This window comes from Lepidochelys kempii, chromosome 17 (assembly GCF_965140265.1).
Source record: "Lepidochelys kempii isolate rLepKem1 chromosome 17, rLepKem1.hap2, whole genome shotgun sequence".
Taxonomy (NCBI): domain Eukaryota; kingdom Metazoa; phylum Chordata; order Testudines; family Cheloniidae; genus Lepidochelys; species Lepidochelys kempii.
This window is the reverse complement of record NC_133272.1, coordinates 17,125,807-17,147,190: the sequence shown is the minus strand read 5'-3', so window position 1 is coordinate 17,147,190 and position 21,384 is coordinate 17,125,807. Positions and strand designations below refer to the sequence as shown.

The 21,384-nt window shown below is 43.6% G+C and overlaps 1 protein-coding gene across 1 annotated transcript in view; it reads left to right on the top strand.

Moving 5' to 3' along the window:
• Nucleotides 1-21,384, top strand: part of LOC140899674 (protein spinster homolog 3-like) — a 46,100-nt gene that overhangs the window by 773 nt on the left and 23,943 nt on the right. Inside the window, exons 2-8 of the mRNA XM_073315550.1 lie at nt 3,428-3,493; nt 4,904-5,040; nt 6,062-6,213; nt 8,654-8,720; nt 10,012-10,202; nt 16,993-17,145; nt 21,114-21,303. Coding sequence (XP_073171651.1) covers nt 3,428-3,493; nt 4,904-5,040; nt 6,062-6,213; nt 8,654-8,720; nt 10,012-10,202; nt 16,993-17,145; nt 21,114-21,303 — 956 coding nt within the window. The remainder of the gene's footprint in view (nt 1-3,427; nt 3,494-4,903; nt 5,041-6,061; nt 6,214-8,653; nt 8,721-10,011; nt 10,203-16,992; nt 17,146-21,113; nt 21,304-21,384) is intronic.

Here is a 21,384-nt window from a genome sequence, read left to right as displayed (position 1 = left end):
GAAAAAGGACTAATGATGAGATCATCCCTGACTCTCTTGTCTTATGGAGGGGATTAAAGGAGCAAAAAACCTACTCTTTTGGCCAAAATTTTGTCAGGGAAAGGCTGGCTTTATCTTCTGCCCCAGTGGAAACTATGTGATCTCTGCAGTTAGGAGTTTCACATAACTTTGGGAGGAGTTGAGGCTAGGGGAGACCCATTCTCCATTTCATTGCCCTTCAGAATCACATATAGTTCTCTGAATAAGCTCATGCTGACTTAGGAGGATGGTGTTAACTGAAATATGTTTCAATTCTCAGAGTTGTATATCTCCTTTTGTTTGCCAGTTAAAATGGCTACTTATGCAGTCTAGCAATATCCTGTACATCAGCTTGAAGTCAAGCTGTAGTGCAGAATTCTTGCATCAGCCACCTTCCTTTTTAACCCTTCTGTCCCTTTGGATGTCAGAACCCTTAAGTAAAAGGTATGTCTACACAGCCCATGACAGCGAGCCTCCCAGTGTGGTTTGGCACACTTTGGCTACCAGGGTTTGCACTGATGCTGTAAAAATAGCTCTGTCAACAGCATGGGAAGTTGCGGCTCAGGCTGGAGCTCAGGCCCTGAAGCCTAGGGAAGGGCAGGTGTGCTTCAGAGCCTGAGCTTCAGCCTGAGCCACAACTTCCCATGCTGTTGACAGAGCTATTTTTAGAGTACTATTGTGAGTCCTGCTAGCCCGAGTCTGTGTAGGTATACCCAAAGTGTCTGGCTTTTAATAAGTTTGAACAGAAAAGTAGGGGAGGTGTGTGCATCAACTTGCAAGGGTACTGAAGGCTATGGAGAAGTTGTGGTTTTCTGTTCTTAACACTTCTCTTCAATATACAATCTGCTTTGCTCTGACCCTCAGCCATAAGAGACCTTTTGTCTGTGTGCATCTAATTATATGAAGGGAAAGGATAGAATAGAATCTGTCAAATGTTTCTTCAAGTGTTGATAATTACGGTCATTTGAACTTTGCCCCTCTTGTTTGTAATCCCATTGCTGGGGGTTAAGGTCAATACTTTCCAACTTGGTTCCCACTAAAAGTTATACACCTAAATAACTGGCTTGAATTTCAGAGGTGCCTATCATCTTTGGCTCCTATTGACTTGTGTGGCTTGGTATGTGACAGCTAGAGAATTATTTAGGTGGATAATTTTAGGTAGCATTCAAACTGAAAATTTTTTAGCCTGAGTTGGAATGCTCAATTTGCATGTGTGGAGAATTCTACTTGCAATTCCAGTTGCAGTTTTACTTTGATACCTTAGTTTCTGCGTTTCCTGTTGATCCGTGGTGCTGTGCGTTGATAAATAGCTACGCAGTTCTACCCTAGAGGCATGGATAAAAGGGTTTAGTTTGATTGATTTCTAGTGTGGTAAAATCTTGACTATTAAAAGTCTGTCTCAATCATTGAAATAACTTCAGATTTTAAGTGTGGTTCTGCTCTGAAAAGTGACTAAAAATGTCACTGGAGTTTCATGTGTTGTACATCAATGTTTGTTTGGTTTGTTTTTTTCTCATTCTAAGCCCTGCAAATTTATCCTGGGACATGAAAATCAAAGTCTGAAGGTCTACACAATCTCTAAAAGCAAAGGGTTTGGAGGCAAAGTTCTGCCTTCAATTACACCTGTGTTTTCTATAATGAAGGCACAGGGATTGTACACATGATATGTACACATGATTGCAGAAACTGACTGGTGAAGGAAAATAGACTCTCCAGTCACTGAGGGAGATTGCAAGAGTAGTAGACTACAAAAAATAATCTGTTGCTTGCATGTGAAGAATATAATCAGAAGAAATTAAGAATCAAATATGGAATCTCAGTGTTACTGCTAGTCTCATTTCAAAGTCACTTTAATCAGTCATCAAAGAAGGCCACATTCAACAGTTGCTTGTCTATCACACTATTGGAGATTAGAGAGTGGCACCATGTCTCTTCATTAAAATTCTTTAAATTCCTTTTTCAAAAACAGAAAAATAAACTAAACCGAGTAATACAAGAAGTAAGAAATTGATAAAATATCCTTTATTATAGTCAGACTAAAGGAATACAAATACATCCCTGTATCTTTGTTGTTTAAGCCTCTGCTATCTATTTTAAATTTTATCTCAGGAAAGGGCTGGTGTGTGATTAAAAGATAAGTGTGTGCTAGCTACAAATGCAGCCTAAAAATAATGATGGTCATGATAATGTGTAAATGCCATGTTTTATCACAACTGCATTAATGCATCCATATTATGTCGAATCCCAGTGTTTTTCCCTGATGTAAAGTCAAACAGTTTTGAAAGAAACTAACATTTCTTTCAATAATTTTTAATAAGCTGGAAGTTCAAATTTTGCCACTGTCTCAATTAATTAAGAGGAAGTACATCAACCAGCTCTTCACACCTTTATATAAACCAGATGCAGAAATATCAAATAATTCTTTATCTTTGCAAGCTTGTAGTGTTTGTCAGTGTCATGGGGATTACAAAAATCCTTTGTCACAAAATTGCTCTCCTACATGTGCCTCAGTTTGCCCCAGCAAAGTGGGTACAAAACATCAAGCGTTTGTCAGGATAACAGTCTTTCCAAATGGTGGAAACCATTTTTAGAGAACTATTATACTAATCACTAGCGTTTATTTCTTTTAGCTTTCAACTCGTAATAAGGACTATTATAACCATTTATACTCTTTGGAGAGAGACAGAAATCAGAGCACCTCTGCACACTGGAAATGTTAAAACTCATCCTTAACAGAATTTTAGAAATAACTTTTGCTTATCCTAAACATTTCAGGATCTCTAGCTTATTGCTAAAAGTGCACTAAATTAAACTGCCATCTATTCTATTTTATTTCCCATTGGGTCCGTATAAACCAGTGGTTCCCAAACTTGGTTTGTGGCTTGTTCAGGATAAGCCCCTGGCGGGCCATGAGACACTTTGTTTTCCTGAGCATCCGCAGGTACGGCCTCTCGCAGCTCCCAGTGGCTGCGGTTCGCCGTTCCCGGCCAATGGGAGCTGCAGGAAGCGAACCAAGTTTGGGAACCACTGGTCTAAACCTTGAATTGTAAACTGTTTATACATCACTATGCACACACATGGCTCTGTAGAAATTAGATGGAAATCCTGGCTGAGTTGAGTCTTGCAAGATCTCCACAGTAGGATGACTATGAATGGCCTGAAGAAAGTGATGGAAACTTCACAATAACTAGTTTATTAATGTATACAAGATGCTATGGAAGGTTTAAAGATTACACTTCAGTTTAAAGATTACAGCCCCCATGAAAATTAATGAGCCAAACTCACCACCTCTGTGCAAACCCTTGACTTGAAGTGAGTCTTCAGGTTAGCAAATGAGTAAAATGGCAACTACTGAGGAATGATACACTCTGCTATAGCTGCATAATTATGAATTTTTTCTTTGTTGCAGGGGTGCTGGTAGATATAAAGAAGTACTTTAACATCAGTGATGGCAGTGCAGGCTTACTGCAGACAGGTAAAGAGATGTCACACTACTGGGAGCAGCTTCGCCTGCTCCACATCCATGTTTCCTGTCTCTAAAATGAAGTTTAGTTCTTCCCTGCTCCTTATTTTTTGCAGTTCCCCACTGTCCTGTTGATTTCGGCTTTGAACTTTAAAATGTTTAGTCAGTTTGGTCACAAATACAAGACTGAAAGTCACTGGCTAAAGTCTGATCAAGCCTGCAGCCTTCCAGGAGTAAAGAAAGTCCTTTCCTGTTTGTGGTCACCACTTAGGGTGACCAGATGTCCCTGTTTTATAGGGACAGACCCAGTATTTGGGACTTTTTCTTATATACGCACCTATTACCTCCCACCCTCGTTCCGATTTTTCACATTTGCTATCTGGTCACCCTATGGTCAGTAAAGTTCTTATGGCACTTAAATCATAAGAATTCAGGGGGGTTAAACTTGGTTTCTCACCTAAATTCCAACTTGGGCAATAAAAATCTGAATATAAAAATTCTCCTTGAGGTCACCATTGGGAAATATATTTGCTTCCTGCCCTGAACACAACAGGTAAAATTCTGACCTCGTCAAATCCATTGACTCCAGGATATAAATAGAGCAGGCTCACCAATTAAAGAGCTCTTTTTTCCATAAAGCAATTGGCATGAATGAAAGTTCCACATAAACTGGTCATTGTGTGTAATCCCTTTGTTTTACTTTTAACTGTTGGGTATCTTTCAGACTCTGTAAAATGATCAGTTCCAGAATTAGAACTCTTTAACTGAATTCAATAGTATTTAAGGGTGTACTCCCTTTTAGAGCATGCTTTGAGAATAACCAATCCATTCTGGATGGTGACATGACCTAGTAAGCTGGGTTGACAGTGTCTGAACTGTAGCTGCAGAGTCTGGAGGCACAACCTTAAGCTGAATTTTTGGTGTCTCCCATGGTCTATTGAGGTACTTGGGGGAAGTGTCTTTCAGCTATGTATATAAAAGAGTAACTTAGTAACACATTTCATCCAGTTTATTGCTTTAAACATGTTCATGGGTTCTGTCATCTCCATCTGTAAACTTTGATAGCTAGAAAAGCCACTGCCTAAGACAGAATGAATAAATCCAAACATCTTGTAACTAGAGAAGAGCCAGGGATATACAAATGGGAATTGTTTGGATCTGGAGGGTTGGCTCAGAGCTCTCTACTCACAAATTGCACTTCTGCAACCTCAAAATTGGGCATTCAGCCTAATAAGTAGCACATGTCAAGTATCAGAGGGGTAGCTGTGTTAGTCTGTATCCACAAAAACAACAAGGAGTCCAGTGGCACCTTAAAGACTAATGGATTACTATCAGTAGCACACGGTATCCCTCTCTGGGGAGCAAGGGGAGCCATAAGAATAATATGACCAGCATTGTCACTGCTGTTGCTTTGCATTGCAGTCTTCATCTTCTTTTTTTCGCTGTCTGCACCCTTCTTTGGATACCTTGGTGACCGGTACAACAGGAAAGTCATCCTCAGTGTTGGTATCTTCCTCTGGTCAGGTGTGACGTTAGGCAGCTCATTCATCACTGAATCGGTATGTCACTTACTTATTTGGAATGGTACTTAGAGAAATCAGCTGCCTGAGTCTTTCAGTGACTCATGGAACTTTTGTTCTGATCACGTTATAGTTTGTAAAAGCTTTCAGGCAGCACCCTGGAGCTTACTCCTTGAAACATGAGTAAATGGGCTTTGTGCAGAAAAGCTCTACAGGGAATGATATCCTGTCCCTTCCAGGCTATAGAGCACCGTGAAGCTATTCTACAGCTGCTGCTGTAGTATTCTTAGCTTTGTCCTTTCTCTCTTGCTGAGCATGTGCATTGGAGTGTAGGGGATTGGCTGGTGAATCTGTGGAACTACTGACCATGCCTTGCAATGCCCCCTGGTGACACCCCAAGAATTCACCACATGCTGCTGCAGAAGGAAGCTTGAAAAGTACAGCTTTGTGGTGTGAGGGGCTGCAGGTGTGGGAGGAGACAGCACTCTGAAGTCAATGGGAGTCATGAATGAATAAATGCCAAGCACTACAGGATTTGGCCCAGTCACTTCAGCTGCCCTTCTTAGATCCTCCAGTTTAGTGAGGCTACCGTAGTAACCATAGGGGACTCAAAGTGTTCTCCCTGTTGTAAACACTGGTAACTGTAATGACCCTGGCAGAGGCAGCTAAGACCTTGTCTGCACTAAGGGCTTGTCTTCACTACTGGCTAGATTGATGCAGCGGGCATCCATTTAGTGGCTCTGGTGAAGATGAGATAAGTTAATGTGAGAGCGCTCTCCTGTCAACTTCAATACTCTACCTCCCCAAGAGACGGTAGCTGTGTCGGTGGGAGAACATCTCCTGTCAACATAGTGCAGTTTAGACACTGCTGTAAGTCAATCTAAGTTATGTTAACTTAAGTTACATAATTTAACTAACGTAACTTAAGTCAACTTACATTACCCCCTTAGTTAGAGTAGACCAGACCTTAAACTCCCATCCCATGAGAAACATGCTTCCTTAAGAGGTAGCTTCCTTTTAATGTGTGCTTTTTGGATCTTAATGCCTCTTCTGTCCCCAGTACTCCTGGATATTCTTCCTTTCACGAGGATTTGTTGGCATCGGCACAGCCAGTTACTCCACCATAGCGCCTACCATCATTGCGGACCTGTTTGAGAGGGACCAAAGGACCTGTATGTTGTCTGTCTTCTATATCTTCATCCCAGTTGGAAGGTTTGTCTGCTCACCAGTAACTGGCGCTTCTTGAAGCACTTTCTGGAAAGAACTAGAACACATATGCCATAACTTGACTAAGTCATGTTGGTTTGTGCCTTAGACTAAGCTTTTTAGGGCAGGGTCTGTTACCTGTTTGGCACTCTTAAATAGAGCTGGTTGGATTTTTTCATGTTTACTTTTTCAACTAAGAATGGCTTTTAGACCAATCTTTTTTCTTGTGGAAAACTTTGATTTTGGGGGAAAAATTGAATTTTTTTAACAAAACAAAAGCAAACTGAAAAGCAGAATTTTTTTGGAATACCCAAAGCTCTTTAGCTTTTTGGTTTTTCCTTAAAAATATTGTCAAGGAGGATGGTTTAAAAAAAAATTCCCATGAAAAACTTGCACTTTTGAAACAGCTCTAAATATACAAAGAATAAGGTATTAAAAATGTGGTTTGCTTTCTTAATACAAAACCTCCTCTGAGAGTGGGGAAATAATGGTCTTACAGATAAGCTGTCCAGAGTCCTACCGTGTGTTAGTGACAGTCAGGACTAGAGCTCAGTCTCCCAGTTAAAGCTAAAGGAAGGAACCACTGCAGAGCTTAATTCATACGGTTTACCCAAACAAGGTCTTGCAGTGAACCAGTGTGTGGGCTGCCTGGATTTGGATGCTTGGGTCTAATTACACAGAATAAATGAAAAGGAGTACTTGTGGCACCTTAGAGACTAACCAATTTATTTGAGCATAAGCTTTCGTGAGCTACAGCTCACTTCATCGGATGCATACTGTGGAAAGTGTAGAAGATCTTTGATGCACACAAAGCATGAAAAAATACCTCCCCACACCCCACTCTCCTGCTGGCAATAGCTTATCTAAAGTGATCAGGAGAGTGATCACTTTAGATAAGCTATTGCCAGCAGGAGAGTGGGGTGGGGGGAGGTATTTTTTCATGCTTTGTGTGCATCAAAGATCTTCTACACTTTCCACAGTATGCATCCGATGAAGTGAGCTGTAGCTCACGAAAGCTTGTGCTCAAATAAATTGGTTAGTCTCTAAGGTGCCACAAGTACTCCTTTTCTTTTTGCGAATACAGACTAACACGGCTGTTACTCTGAAACAGAATAAATGTTTATTCCCAGGGGAAACACACCTTTTATCTCAGGGGTGGGCAAGCTTTTTGGCCCGAGGGTCACATCGGGGAATAGAAATTGTATGGTGGGCCATGAATGCTCACAAAATTGGGGTTGGGGTGTGGGAGGGGGTGAGGGCTCTGGCTGGGGATGGGGGCCAGAAATGAGGAGTTAGGGTGCATGAGAGGGCTCCGGGCTTGGGCAGGGGGTTGGGGTGTGGGAAGGAGTACAGGCTCTAACTGGGGGTGCGGGCTCTGGGGTGGGGCTGGGGATGAGAGGTTTGGGGTGCAGGAGGGTGCTCCATGTTGGGATCGAGGGGTTCAGAGGGCGGGAGGGGGATCAGGGCTGGGGCAGAGGTGTGGGGAGAGGCTTAGAGATGCAGGCTCCAAGCGGCACTTACCTCAAGTGGCTCCTAGAAGCAGCAGCATGTCCCTTCTCCAGCTCCTACGCAGAAACTACCAGGTGGCTCTGCACGCTGCCCCGTCCGCAGGCACCGCCCCTGCAGCTCCCATTGGAGCACCGGAGGGGGCCATTGGAGCATGTAGGAGCCAGAGCGGGGCCATACCGCAGCTTCTGGGAGCTGCGTGGTGCGGCCCCCGATCCTGCACCCCACTGGAGCACCGGAGCGGGGCAAGCCCCAGACCCTGCTCCACAGTGGGAGTTCACAGACCAGCTTAAAACTGTTGGCGGGCTGTAGTTTGCCCACCCCTGTTCTATCTGATAACCTGGATAATACTCTCCCCTACCTTGCTTCTTCGCCTTGCCCCTACCTCTCCTCCTCCCCATTTACCATTACCTTCATATGTGGGCAAGCCAGAGGCATCATCACATTGCTTCTGTGCCTTCGTGGGCCTGGGAAACCCTTTTCTAGGATAGTCCCAACAGGATTGAGTAACTGCACCCCAATCTTAACATTTTGTGTGGGGCTGCTGGGTAAGGGCCAATCTCCCATTGTCCTCCAAATCTGTCCTCTGGGGGAAAGGTAACCTGACCACCTGTGGTTCAACAGTAGGGACACGCAGAGTGTGTCTGTACTGTGAAAAATCAGTACCTGTTTTTCAGCATCGGCATACTTACATAAATATTAATGTAAATGTGGCTTGGATATTACCACCATTTCAAACCTGCTCTGAGCAGGTTACAATGCCTAAACCCAACTAGTTTCTCTGGGAGCTACAATTGAATAGGCCTCACTGGTAGGAAATGCCTGCAAAAATATTCCTCTATGCTCCTCTCTATACAAATCCTACCCCTGCAGGGCCTTGGGGTCTCACTGCACCAATGGAAACTAATGTAGTCTTGGCATCCCATTTTGTCTTTTACAGTGGTCTTGGTTATGTTCTGGCATCTAGTGTAACACAGGCTGCTGGCCACTGGCATTGGGCATTCAGGGTGAGTCCTTCCTCTCACTGCTCAGTACTGATCCACTCTTTGTAAAATCCTGGTTTTGACTGGGATCCATATAGCCTATTGGGGTCTGTATCATTAGGATTTCAATCTCATGTCACTGTGTCTCAACAAGAATGTTAGAAGGGTTTTAAAGAAACAAAATATAAGAATGAATGGAGGGGAACATAGTTACCAACAGAGAAGAGAGTTGCAGTCCTATGACCTTCCATTAAAGCCCCCCTTTCTTACGTGAATTCACTATTTAATGCAACTCTTTCTGGAGGGTGAGTGGCGTTTTAAGGTTTCATGACTGTAACTGTGCTAAACGCAAGGATGGGTGAACTGCAGAGCTGCCGTCCAGTCAATTTTTAGGTGGAACATTGGATCCTCCTTCGCTTCATAGGCACCCCTTAATTACAGACCCATTTGGAAGAGCTACAGTGGACTGATGGGTAGCTGGTGGTGGGCCTAGAGGCCTTTTCAAACAGAGGCACCTAAAAACTAAAGTGGTCATCACTTTGGTATATAATCATGTCATTCTGCAGAGAAATTGTTACAAGAGGAACCAGTTTTTTTAAAATACTGCTGGAAATAACCCCTAGTCCAGTCTTGTGTTAGTCATATTGCTGTAATGAATGCTCTGCCCTTATAGGACATTTCACATCTTCAAAGCACTTGATAAATCTTCCTAACTCACCTGCAAAGTATGTCAGCTAGTATCAGTGGGGCAAAGAGGACATGGGGTTTGTCTTAGGGCTACACAGAAAATGAGTGACAGCTGGGACTAGAACTCTGGAATACTTGACTTGTATTCCCAAGCTCAATTCTTCTATATTATGCTGCTCAAAATGTCCTGAATAACCCCCTTGCTGAGGTACTTGCAGGATTAGAAGTGTGCATGTGGATGTGAATGCTTTTCTAGGTGCAGAAGGGATGCTATGGCTCCCATATCTGGTGACCCTCCCGCTCGAGATCCCAACATTGAATCGTGGGGATTCCCTCCCCTTACATTTTTCTCCAGGATCATGGGGAAGGGAACAGTGCCTTTGCATAGGAGAATGCATAAGGGTTGGGGAACATACTACGTCTTTTCACCAACATCACCAAAAGGATTTCTCTTCTGAGAGAAAAGCTAATTATGTCTAGGAGATGCATGCAACTGGGTCTAGGCTTGTCTGCAGCTTCCCTAAATGTAAATCTTTAGGAGCAATGTCACGACTTTCTTTTGCTATTAACTGGTCTTCAGTATTAGAGGAAAAGTGACCATGACCTTACTCCAGTTTTGTCTCTACAGATAACTCCTTGTATGGGTATTATAGCAGTGGCTCTTCTGATTCTACTGGTCCCTGATCCAACCCAGGATGCCCCTGAGGGACATAGAGGCCAGAGCATCTCTAACACAACTCAGGGAGCAGATAAGAAGTCTGGTGCCGAGAGTACTGCCAGCACGACCTGGTGTGAAGATGTCAAGTCCCTCAGCAAGAAGTAGGTGGTTATGGCTGCAAAGGCTACACCCCGCCTCAAAAGGCTATTAAACCAATAGAGCAATTCCAAATTCAGAAAGCTGCCATATTCTACATGCAGGTCCTCTACATCCATATGCTGTTGGGCATGTAAGATCACAGAGATGTCTGTAATGAATCCCCCTTCCTTAATTACTGATAAACTTACTACCTGTGAGACTAAGAACTGATCTGCACTGGTCACTGCAAGTTGCAAAGCAGCTAGTCTTTGGGACAGAGGGAACAGGGATGTCTGGCTCACTTATTACTGGAGAGACTCTGTTGGAATTGCCTATCCAATTTAGAAATGGGCCTGAACTCTAGCACTGGTTCAGTCTAGCTGATACTGTCATTCAGTTTGAATCCTGATCCAAACCTGCCTCCAAACTTAACCTTCCTGGGGCTCTATGTTGGGATTCAGTTCAGGGGTATAACTTCACAACTCTGGCCCATCCCTAGCATGTACAAATGTTTGTGGTCTCCCATGAGGCTATCTATTGCTGTGATTAGTTGGACTCAAATGAAATATAAATCCAGTGTAGAGGAACTCCTCACCTGCTTGTGGTAGACCAAACATAATCCTATTCCTAGGTGTACAGCTGACGGGGCTGAGAGTTCACCCCAACAAACAAGGGGCAGTCCCAAGTGTTGGGTATTTTGGCAATTAGGTTGCAACATCTTGAGTCATGGTATGAGGATGAACAACCCAAATGCTCCTTCAGATCCAAGCAAATGGAGCACATTAGAGGGCAGAAAGAGCTGTGCTACAACCAGTTGATCCCAGTTCAAAGTAGCCTTGCGGGCCCTAGACTTTATGGTCTATAGGGTGCTTGGAGGTCTCAGATGACAGGAGATACAGGAAAACGAGGTGTCTTTATAACAGGTCTGAGAGCCAATTGAACACCTGCCAATTAGGAACAGGCCAGATAATTCTACACTACTACTGTCTCACTGCTGCCTCATGTCTCCCTGTTTGTCTTGTCTTTATACTTTGACGATAAGCTCTCTGGAGCAGGGACTGTCTTTTGTTCTTTCGGCATATTGCCTAGCACAGAGGGGTCCTGGTCCAAGACTGATGTTCCTGGGCACTACACTAATACAAATAACAAATGAAGACAAGCAGCAATTCAAATGACTGAATGCCCTGTGGGGCTTTCTAACGGAATCTGTCTCATTCCTAGTGTTCTGCAGCAGCAGGAGCAGCGCACTATTGCTAATAATTATTCAGCCCTGTGAATCTATAATGCCTTCTGCAATCAGAGTAAAAGGCTCTCCCTTCCCCTAAGAGCTTCCAGAACAGGGGCCTGCCTGCTCTGTGCTTACTGCTTACTGCTGGACATATGTTTGTGACCAGTTGTGACTTGAGCAGGGCTACACTTGGTAGTAAATGTTTGCCTCTCCCAACCTTGCTCCTTTAGGGGAACGCTGGGCTCAGGATCTGTTGCCATGGAGTATCAGTTCCTCAGCTCTGAAAAGTGCCTAGAGGAAGACATGGCTGGCAGCAGGGGGGAAATAAGAACAGGAAAATCCATATCTCTCAGTGGTGCCATTACTTGGGACCAATGTGCTGTTGAACTTTGTGCCTAGGTGTTAGTGTTAATACCATTGTGTGATCATTTCCTTTTCATGATGCTGAATTTGTGGGTGTCTCCTAAGGAATGTTGTATCAGTACTTCTCAGGCAGTCTTGCATGTATTGAATAGTCTGCTGCAGTGCCTTATGATATCAGGGGGCTAGATCCTACAAGATCAGGACTTAGATTTGTGAAGTAATTGTGCATCCTCTGATGTATGACCAGCTAACTACGTCAGCTTTGGCAAAAGGCTGGAAAAGCTGATTTTCTTTATCCACTAGGTTTCAGACTAGCAGCCGTGTTAGTCTGTATTTGCAAAAAGAAAAGGAGGACTTGTGGCACCTTAGAGACTAGCAAATTTATTTGAGCATAAGCTTTCGTGAGCTACAGCTCACTTCATCGGATGCATTCAGTGGAAAATACAGTGGGGAGATTTATATACATAGAGAACATGAAACAATGGGTGTTACCATACACACTGTAATGAGAGTGATCACTTAAGGTGAGCTATTACCAGCAGGCGAGCGGGGTGGGGGGGTGAATTTTTGTAGTGATAATCAAGGTGGGCCATTTCCAGCAGTTGACAAGAACTTCTGAGGAACAGTGGGGGGGGTGGGGGGAATAAATATGGAGAAATAGTTTTATTTTGTGTAATGACCCATCCACTCCCAGTCTTTATTCAAGCCTAAGTTAATTGTATCCAGTTTGCAAATTAATTCCAATTCAGCAGTCTCTCGTTGGAGTCTGTTTCTGAAGTTTTTTTGTTGAAGAATTGCCACTTTTAGGTTTGTAATCGAAACCAGAGAGATTGAAGTGTTCTCCAACTGGTTTTTTAATGTTATAATTCTTGACGTCTGATTTGTGTCCATTTATTCTTTTACGTAGAGACTGTCCAGTTTGACCAATGTACATGGCAGAGGGGCATTGCTGGCACATGATGGCATATATCACATTGGTGGATGTGCAGGTGAACGAGCCTCTGATAGTTTGGCTGATGTGATTAGGCCCTATGATGGTGTTCCCTGAATAGATATGTGGACACAGTTGGCAACGGGCTTTGTTGCAAGGATAGGTTCCTGGGTTAGTGGTTCTGTTGTGTGGTGTGTGGTTGCTGGTGAGTATTTGCTTCAGGTTGTGGGGGCTGTCTGTAAGCAAGGACTGGCCTGTCTCCCAAGATCTGTGAGAGTGATGGGTCATCCTTCAGGATAGGTTGTAGATCCTTAATAATGCATTGGAGGGGTTTTAGTTGGGGGCTGAAGGTGACGGCTAGTGGTGTTCTGTTATTTTCTTTGTTGGGCCTGTCCTGTAGTAGGTAACTTCTGGGTACTCTTCTGGCTCTGTCAATCTGTTTCTTCACTTCAGCAGGTGGGTATTGCAGTTGTAAGAATGCTTGATAGAGATCTTGTAGGTGTTTTGTCTCTGTCTGAGGGGTTGAAGCAAATGCGGTTGTATCTTAGAGCTTAGCTGTAGACAATGGATCGTGTGGTGTGGTCTGGATGAAAACTGGAGGCATGTAGGTAGGAATAGCGGTCAGTAGGTTTCCAGTATAGGGTGGTGTTTTTGTGACCATCGCTTATTAGCACCGTAGTGTCCAGGAAGTGGATCTCTTGTGTGGACTGGTCCAGGCTGAGGTTGATGGTGGGATGGAAATTGTTGAAATCATGGTGGAATTCCTCAAGGGCTTCTTTTCCATGGTTCCAGATGATGAAGATGTCATCAATATAGCGCAAGTAGAGTAGGAGCATTAGGGGATGAGAGCTGAGGAAGCGTTGTTCTAAGTCAGCCATAAAAATGTTGGCATACTGTGGGGCCATGCAGGTACCCATAGCAGTGCCACTGATTTGAAGGTATACATTGTCCCCAAATGTGAAATAGTTATGGGTAAGGACAAAGTCACAAAGTTCAGCCACCAGGTTTGCCGTGACATTATCGGGGATAGTGTTCCTGACGGCTTGTAGTCCATCTTTGTGTGGAATGTTGGTGTAGAGGGCTTCTACATCCATAGTGGCCAGGATGGTGTTTTCAGGAAGATCACCAATGGATTGTAGTTTCCTCAGGAAGTCAGTGGTGTCTCGAAGATAGCTGGGAGTGCTGGTAGGGCCTGAGGAGGGAGTCTACATAGCCAGACAATCCTGCTGTCAGGGTGCCAATGCGTGAGATGATGGGGCGTCCAGGATTTCCAGGTTTATGGATCTTGGGTAGCAGATAGAATACCCCAGGTCGGGGTTCAAGGGGTGTGTCTCTTTGGATTTGTTCTTGTGCTTTTTCAGGGAGTTTCTTGAGCAAATGGTGTAGTTTCTTTTGGTAACCCTCACTGGGATCAGAGGGTAATAGCTTGTAGAAAGAAAAGGAGTACTTGTGGCACCTTAGAGACTAACCAATTTATTTGAGCATGAGCTTTCGTGAGCTAGAAGTGAGCTGTAGCTCACGAAAGCTCATGCTCAAATAAATTGGTTAGTCTCTAAGGTGCTACAAGTACTCCTTTTCTTTTTGCGAATACAGACTAACACGGCTGTTACTCTGAAGCTTGTAGAAAGTGGTGTTGGAGAGCTGCATAGGAGCCTCTTGTTCATTTTCCAACCTATTAATGATGATGACGAGAGCACCTCCTTTGTCAGCCTTTTTGATTATGATGTCAGAGTTGTTTATTTCAGAGTAACAGCCGTGTTAGTCTGTATTCGCAAAAAGAAAAGGAGGACTTGTGGCACCTTAGAGACTAACCAATTTATTAGAGCATAAGCTTTCGTGAGCTACAGCTCACTTCTTCAGATGCATATCGTGGAAACTGCAGCAGGCTTTATATATACACAGAGAATATGAAACAATACCTATTCCCACCCCACTGTCCTGCTGGTAATAGCTTATCTAAAGTGATTTCCAGCACAAATCCAGGTTTTCTCACCCTCCACCCCCCCACACAAATTCACTCTCCTGCTGGTGATAGCCCATCCAAAGTGATAACTCTTTACACAATGTGCATGACAATTAAGCTGGGCTATTTCCTGCATAAATCCAGGTTCTCACATCCCCCCCACCCCCATACACACACAAACTCACTCTCCTGCTGGTAATAGCTCATCCAAACTGACCACTCTTCAAGTTAAAATCCAAGTTAAACCAGAACATCTGGGGGGGGGGGTAGGAAAAAACAAGAGGAAACAGGCTACCTTGCATAATGACTTAGCCACTCCAAGTCTCTATTTAAGCCTAAATTAATAGTATCCAATTTGCAAATGAATTCCAAGGAGGAGTCCACTCAGAATCCTTCTTTTTGTAGTCTTGGTAGGAAGGTCTGTGTGGGTTAGTATGTTGTTCAGAGGTGAGTTGGAAATATTCCTTGAGTCGGAGACGTCGAAAAAAGGATCACTCTCGTTACAGTGTGTATGGTAACACCCATTGTTTCATGTTCTCTATGTATATAAATCTCCCCACTGTATTTTCCACTGAATGCATCCGATGAAGTGAGCTGTAGCTCACGAAAGCTTATGCTCAAATAAATTTGTTAGTCTCTAAGGTGCCACAAGTACTCCTTTTCTTTTATCCACTAGGTGGCACTGTTTACCTGCATGAAGTTTCTTTCTCCCAGGCCGGACTAACATTGTAATCTGCCTTCAAATGCATTCCTATCTGCTCCCTTTATTTTAAGGACAAACTACCTCTTCTGCTTTCCTGGGAACCAGGCGTGATCATATCTCACCACCATAGAGTGACTACATCATCTGGGAGGATGGAATTATGGTTCATTAGTAGTGGCTGGACACTAGAGCACAGTACTCCACTTGGTGACTGGCATTTCTTTATGGGCACCCTGCACAATAGTCACACTTGAGACCCAAATCAGGATTTTTGTGGTCTGTAGGCAACTGCTGTCTTAGGTGAGCCAAAAGGTCCTTGGTTGTTCCAATGCATGCAATGCAAAGCTTTACTCATCAGGAGGTCATTCTTCAAACATTAGTGATGTAACAGATCTGTGGCCCCCTAGTGTCATGTACTGGCTGTGTATGTATGTGACCTATTTGCCTCTACTGACTGATCCACAAAGAATAAGGGACCTGCTACTACAAATCAAGGGAGATCTCTTTAACTCAAATGCTAGAGCCATGTGTCTTGAGGAGGTGAGGTACTAAGTTGCTAATCCTGGCTCACTGGGAGGTTACGACATGTCATCTATAGCACATGTATCTGACATCAGTGGTTCTCAACCAGGGGTACGCATTCTGCCGGGGGTACGCAGAGGTCTTCCAGGGAATACATCAACTCAACTAGATATTTGCCTCGTACATAAAAAGCACTAGCGAAGTCAGTACAAACTAAAATTTCATACAGACAAAATGAGAAAGTATGCAATTTTCCAGTAGTATTGTGTGCTGTGACACTTTTATTTTTATGTCTGATTTTGTAAGCAAGTAGTTTTTAAGTGAGGTGAAAATTGGGGTACGCAAGTCAAATCAGACTCCTGAAAGGGGTACAGTAGTCTGAGAGCCACCGTCTTACACTAAGATGTCATCCTTACCCTACTGACCTTTTAGTCTAAAGTAGACTTTCTGTTCGTCCTAGGGGGTCTGTGAAACAGTTTAACAGTTCTAATTGCTTCCAGTAGAGGCAGCTTGTTATACTGCTTACCCTTCTGCTTGAAAACTCTGTAGGCTGATTAAGAAATAATTTATACTTTCATGACACTTTGAGATACAGTAACACTTAACTTCTCAACTCCTTCCTTAACTATTGGACTGTCCAAACTGTTGTGCTCGTGTATATTGGCAACAAAACAGACTTCAAATCATCCTGAGGCACTCAGGGCTCTCTCTGTGCACTGTATTTTCAAACTGTTGGCAAGTCATGACATTTTCACGCACCTTCCAACACTGTCATTTTTCTTTCACAGCCTACCTGCAGTAAATACTGGTGTGAATCTCCAAGAAAAAGATGGACTTTAACACTGTGAAAGCAAAAGTTCACACAACTAATTAATGCCTAACGCTTGCTGGTCTGAGTTTATATAGATTTGATCTCTTCAGTAATCAGATCTTCATAATCAACAGGGAAATTACTCACGTTGTTAACAGCTTTCTGAAGCAATCCATTCATATTGATTACTTAGAACACTAGATATCCAGGCTGGACTTCTCCTTCCTTCCCATGTCCCATTCTTTCAAACTATTGATCATAGCACTAATACTTATTTCTTTTGGTGTGACAGCCGAAGTTTCATCTGGTCCTCACTGGGTGTGACAGCCATGGCCTTTGTGACTGGAGCCCTGGGATTATGGGTACCAGTGTTCCTTTCCAGGGCTCAGCTATTCCATGACCTTGTACCTCCATGCCTTCAGGAGCCATGCGATTCTTCCACCAGGTGAGACACACTTCACTCTGAAAAGATCAGACAGGGTATAGGAAATGCATATATGAACACTCCATGTTTCTAAATGCTAACGGCAGTCATGTGCTTTCTCTTCCTAAAGACAAAGGGTGGGATGGGGCTGAGAACGCTTATTGAGAAGGCATAAGTGTTGATGTGTTGCTCCATTTTATAGATGACAAACTGAGTCAGATAACTGACTTGTCCAAGGTCACACAGGTAGTATGTAATGGAGCCAGGAACTAATGCCAGCATGCCCTCCTTATGATGGGGCATAATTCATCTATAAATTGCTTTAAATCATTCGAGGAAAGAGATAAACTGTGCATATTACGATTAGCAATGTAATCTCTTGACTAAATTACTCTTAATGTACACTTCTTGCAACAGAATCTAATGAACTGGGGTGCCCTAAGGGACTGCTCCTCATCCCAAGTGAATGGATCACCTAATTAGGAGAAGACTCTGGCTTGCTCCTGAAATGCTTCTCAAATTCCTTGACTTTGTTCGTGTACAATGTGCCGGCTCCCTAAAGGGTTAAAATCGGCCACTGGTGAAAGGCTCTGATCTCTCCCAGATGGAGCTGACTTGTAGTGAAGGGAAATCCAGGGCAACATACTAATTTCTTTAAAAAGCGCTTAGAAGACAGTACTAAATTGGTTTGGCTTTGCAGAATTGGCTCTCTCCTTACAAAGAAGTATCAGCCCTTGATCTGAAGAGCATCCCTACTTGGATGCCACTGAACCCCTGATGGGTGTCCCAGACAAGCAGCAGCCCTTGCAAGAAGTAGAAGTCTTAGAGCCAGGCTTACACACAAATATGCCAATACAGGTGTTCCCATAAGGACTTTCACTGATTTTGCTACACTGAATTAGTTAAATCTGTGCAATTTCCATGTGTAGACAAGCCCTTAATTTGGCTTCTTGGGGAGCATCCCAGTTAAACTTATTCTCTTAAAGGGCTTTCCAGTTGCATCAGATTGATATCAGTATTAGAATACGTGGGTTGGAGGGGAGAAGTAATTTAAACATCTAAGTAATGAAAAGTTGCTGATTGGAGAAGGGTTCAAGCATGAGGTTCAGATTCAGAGTTTAAGGGAGTTTAGTCCTACCTTCAGTGGATATGGAGAACAACTGATCATTGTCCTCTTTCCTTAACATATTTGAAGACTGTTATCAGGTTCCCTCCTCAGTCTTCTTTTCTCAGGACTAGATATGCCCAGTTTTTTTAACCTTCCTTCATAGGTCATGTTTTCGAAACCTTTTATAATTTTTGTCGCTGTCCTCTGGACTCTCTAGTTTGTCCAGATCTTTATAAAAGTGTGGCCATCCGTATTCCTTTCCTACTATTCTGGTATTAGAATCAACTGCCAACGTGGCAAAGTTACTGTGACTCCCAGTGTGAATCAGGCTTGATTCATCTGGCACAGTACCATAACCTTTTTTATAAAAATAAGGTAATTTCCACCAGTCAATAATTTATCTGCAGGCAGAGCTCTTCTGGAGAGGAATTCTCCATTACAGATCGTGAAATGCAAATAAAATATCAGGTACCTTCAGAAAATGATGTGTGGTGTTGGGAGGAAGGGAGGGATTTGTTACTTTGTGTCCCAGCAAGGCAGCAGGACAGAGCAGCTGATGATGTAATTCCGATCTGGCATTTCATTGGCTTTGACATTCTCAGAACCCTTCCTCCTTCAGAGTGGAGGAAGACAATCCTCCTTGGCTTTCTGTACTTAGGGATAGTGGAGTGTACTCAATACTGCACTCCCACCCTTGCCAGCTACTGCCTTCCACAACACAAGCATCAAAATATCTCCCCGTCCTCTCCTCCTCTATGTACTGATTGCCAGACTCCATGCAAGTGTGACTCATCAGGCTTATGATCTGTCATGGACGTCCCAAACCAAGCTATTCCTAGCCTTTCAGGATATTTCAAGGATTGAGTGATTTGCCATACTCTTCATCCCTGTAGGGGGTTTCGAATGAAGTAAAGCAAATCAGTAGAATGAAGTAAAGCAAATCAGTCACGTCCTGGTGGCTGTGAGATGCAAGAAACCTCAAGGAATCAGGCCAGAAGGTTCTGAATTTGGTGCTTGAGGTATCCAGGCAAGTACCTGGGGTTTTCAAACACTAAAAGATCCCATGACAGTCTTAAAAAAAAAAAATTATCTCCAGAAATGGGTTTCTGCACTTAGCCAAAAGGTCTCTTCCACTCCTTCTGTCTTAAATGCTCCTTTTCTATCTTACGAGTGGCTGTGTTTCAGTATTAGCCTACAGCTCATAGCTCCTTTGGGATAAAAAGGGATCTCTAAAGACAATTGCAGGGCCCCTCAGAAACACTATTGTAACCTTAGATCTTCAAACTTGCCTGTACCGGGCAAATGTGTATAAAATAAATCTTCTGACCATTGGTGCTCTATCCATGTCATTTCTAAGAACTGTTTAACTGTGATGGTTGCCTAGAGTAGTGAAGAGTGGTAAGCCTATTGCACACTTGAATTCTGCCTGATAGAGTTGGCTGTCAGTTATTGCTTCACCTTTTTAGTGTAGAATGAGTAACTAATTTCCTCCTAACCGTCTGGGGGAAATGGTAAGAGTCAGTGTGCTGCAGTTTAGAAGAACAGGGTCCTTGTTTGGCATCACAGCCTGCTATGTATAAGTGCAGATCTCCCTGCCCTAGAGCCAGGGAGAGCCAAGGAAGGGCACCATTTTTTAAGGGTATGTCTACTCTGCAATTAGACACCTATGGCTAGCCCATGCCAGCTGACTTGGGCTAGGCTAAGGGTCTGTTTAATTGTGGTGTAGATGGGCTAGGGCTGTAGCCCAAGCCCTGGGACCCTCTGACCTCTCAGAGTCCTAGAGCCCAGGCCCCAGCCGAGCCTGAACATCTACACCACAATTAAACAGCCCCATGAGCCCAAGTCAGCTGGCATGGGCTAGCCATGTGTGTCTAATTGCAGAGTAGACATACCCTTAAAGCCACATAGCATGCTACCAGAATGCTAAAATATTTAGAGCCTCTTGTGTTCTGAACACTACACTTCTGTCTCCACTTCATTCGAGAGGGCTGTGATAGATTAAACAATCAGGGACACCAAAATCTTATTTATCACAGGGAAGTTTATTTTTGTCATCAGAATCTCATCTGGGATAGAGGAAAGGGTTTACAAAAGTCCCACTGGAAGTCAAGATAAGTCTTGCTTTCAAGAAGACAAACTGTCTGTTCCTCTGAGGAGCCCTTCAGCTTTCACAGGCACATGAAACAAAACTGAATGGCATTTGAAATTCTACATTGTGAAAATATTTTGTGTCGTTCCAACTGGATAACTGTTCAGTCTGCCCTGAGCTGTCATGTAAAGAAGGGCTGTATCCAGCAGTGGGCGAAGTGTCCCATGTGAGCCAGATTAATTTGAGGGTTATGATGGGTTCTACCAGTATGATCCCATGTGATGGGATCTCTTCCAAGAGAGCAGACTGGTACAAAGCTACCCCATCTGTAATGGGGGCGAGGAAGTAGCTTAGTTCATAGGTATGGCCAAGATGGCAGGAAACTCCTCTGACTCTATGGCTATCTAAGGCAGCTCCTACTGACTGAGCACCCAGTGGATTGTTAATCTCCCTTCCTCTGGCACAGGTGATAACACCTGCTCTGTGGCAGGGCACATCACTGCTTTGGTGGACACGACATTGATTTCCTACTAAGCATGTATTTAGCCCTGGAGGACTTGGGTAAAATGGAGCCCAGATTTGATTTCTCCATTAAAATCCTTCTCTGCTTTGTGCAATAAACACCAAAAAAAAAAAAAAAAAAAGGGTGGTGAGAAAAGAATCTTGAAACTTCTCTCTGAAACATACAAGAGAAGCTGAGGTCACAAACTAATGACAGACACCTGGACTGATTCTTCTCCCTTAACGTGCCTTTATTGCCCTACTCATCCCATTCCTTTCCTTTACTGCCAGCCAAATATTTGGAGCAATTACCATCGTGACGGGAATTGTTGGTGTCATCACCGGGGCAGGAGTTGCAAGAAGATATAAGAAGATAAACACTAAGGCCGACCCTCTTATCTGTGCTGTGGGCATGTTCTCCTCCGCCCCATGTCTCTATCTGTCTATCATGCTGGCTGAGCAGAGCATCCTTGCTACCTACGTAAGTGTCGATATACTGTGTAGCCTTGACAAATGGTTTTGTAAGATTGCATGGGTGGGTTGCAGGGTGGTCCTCAGAATG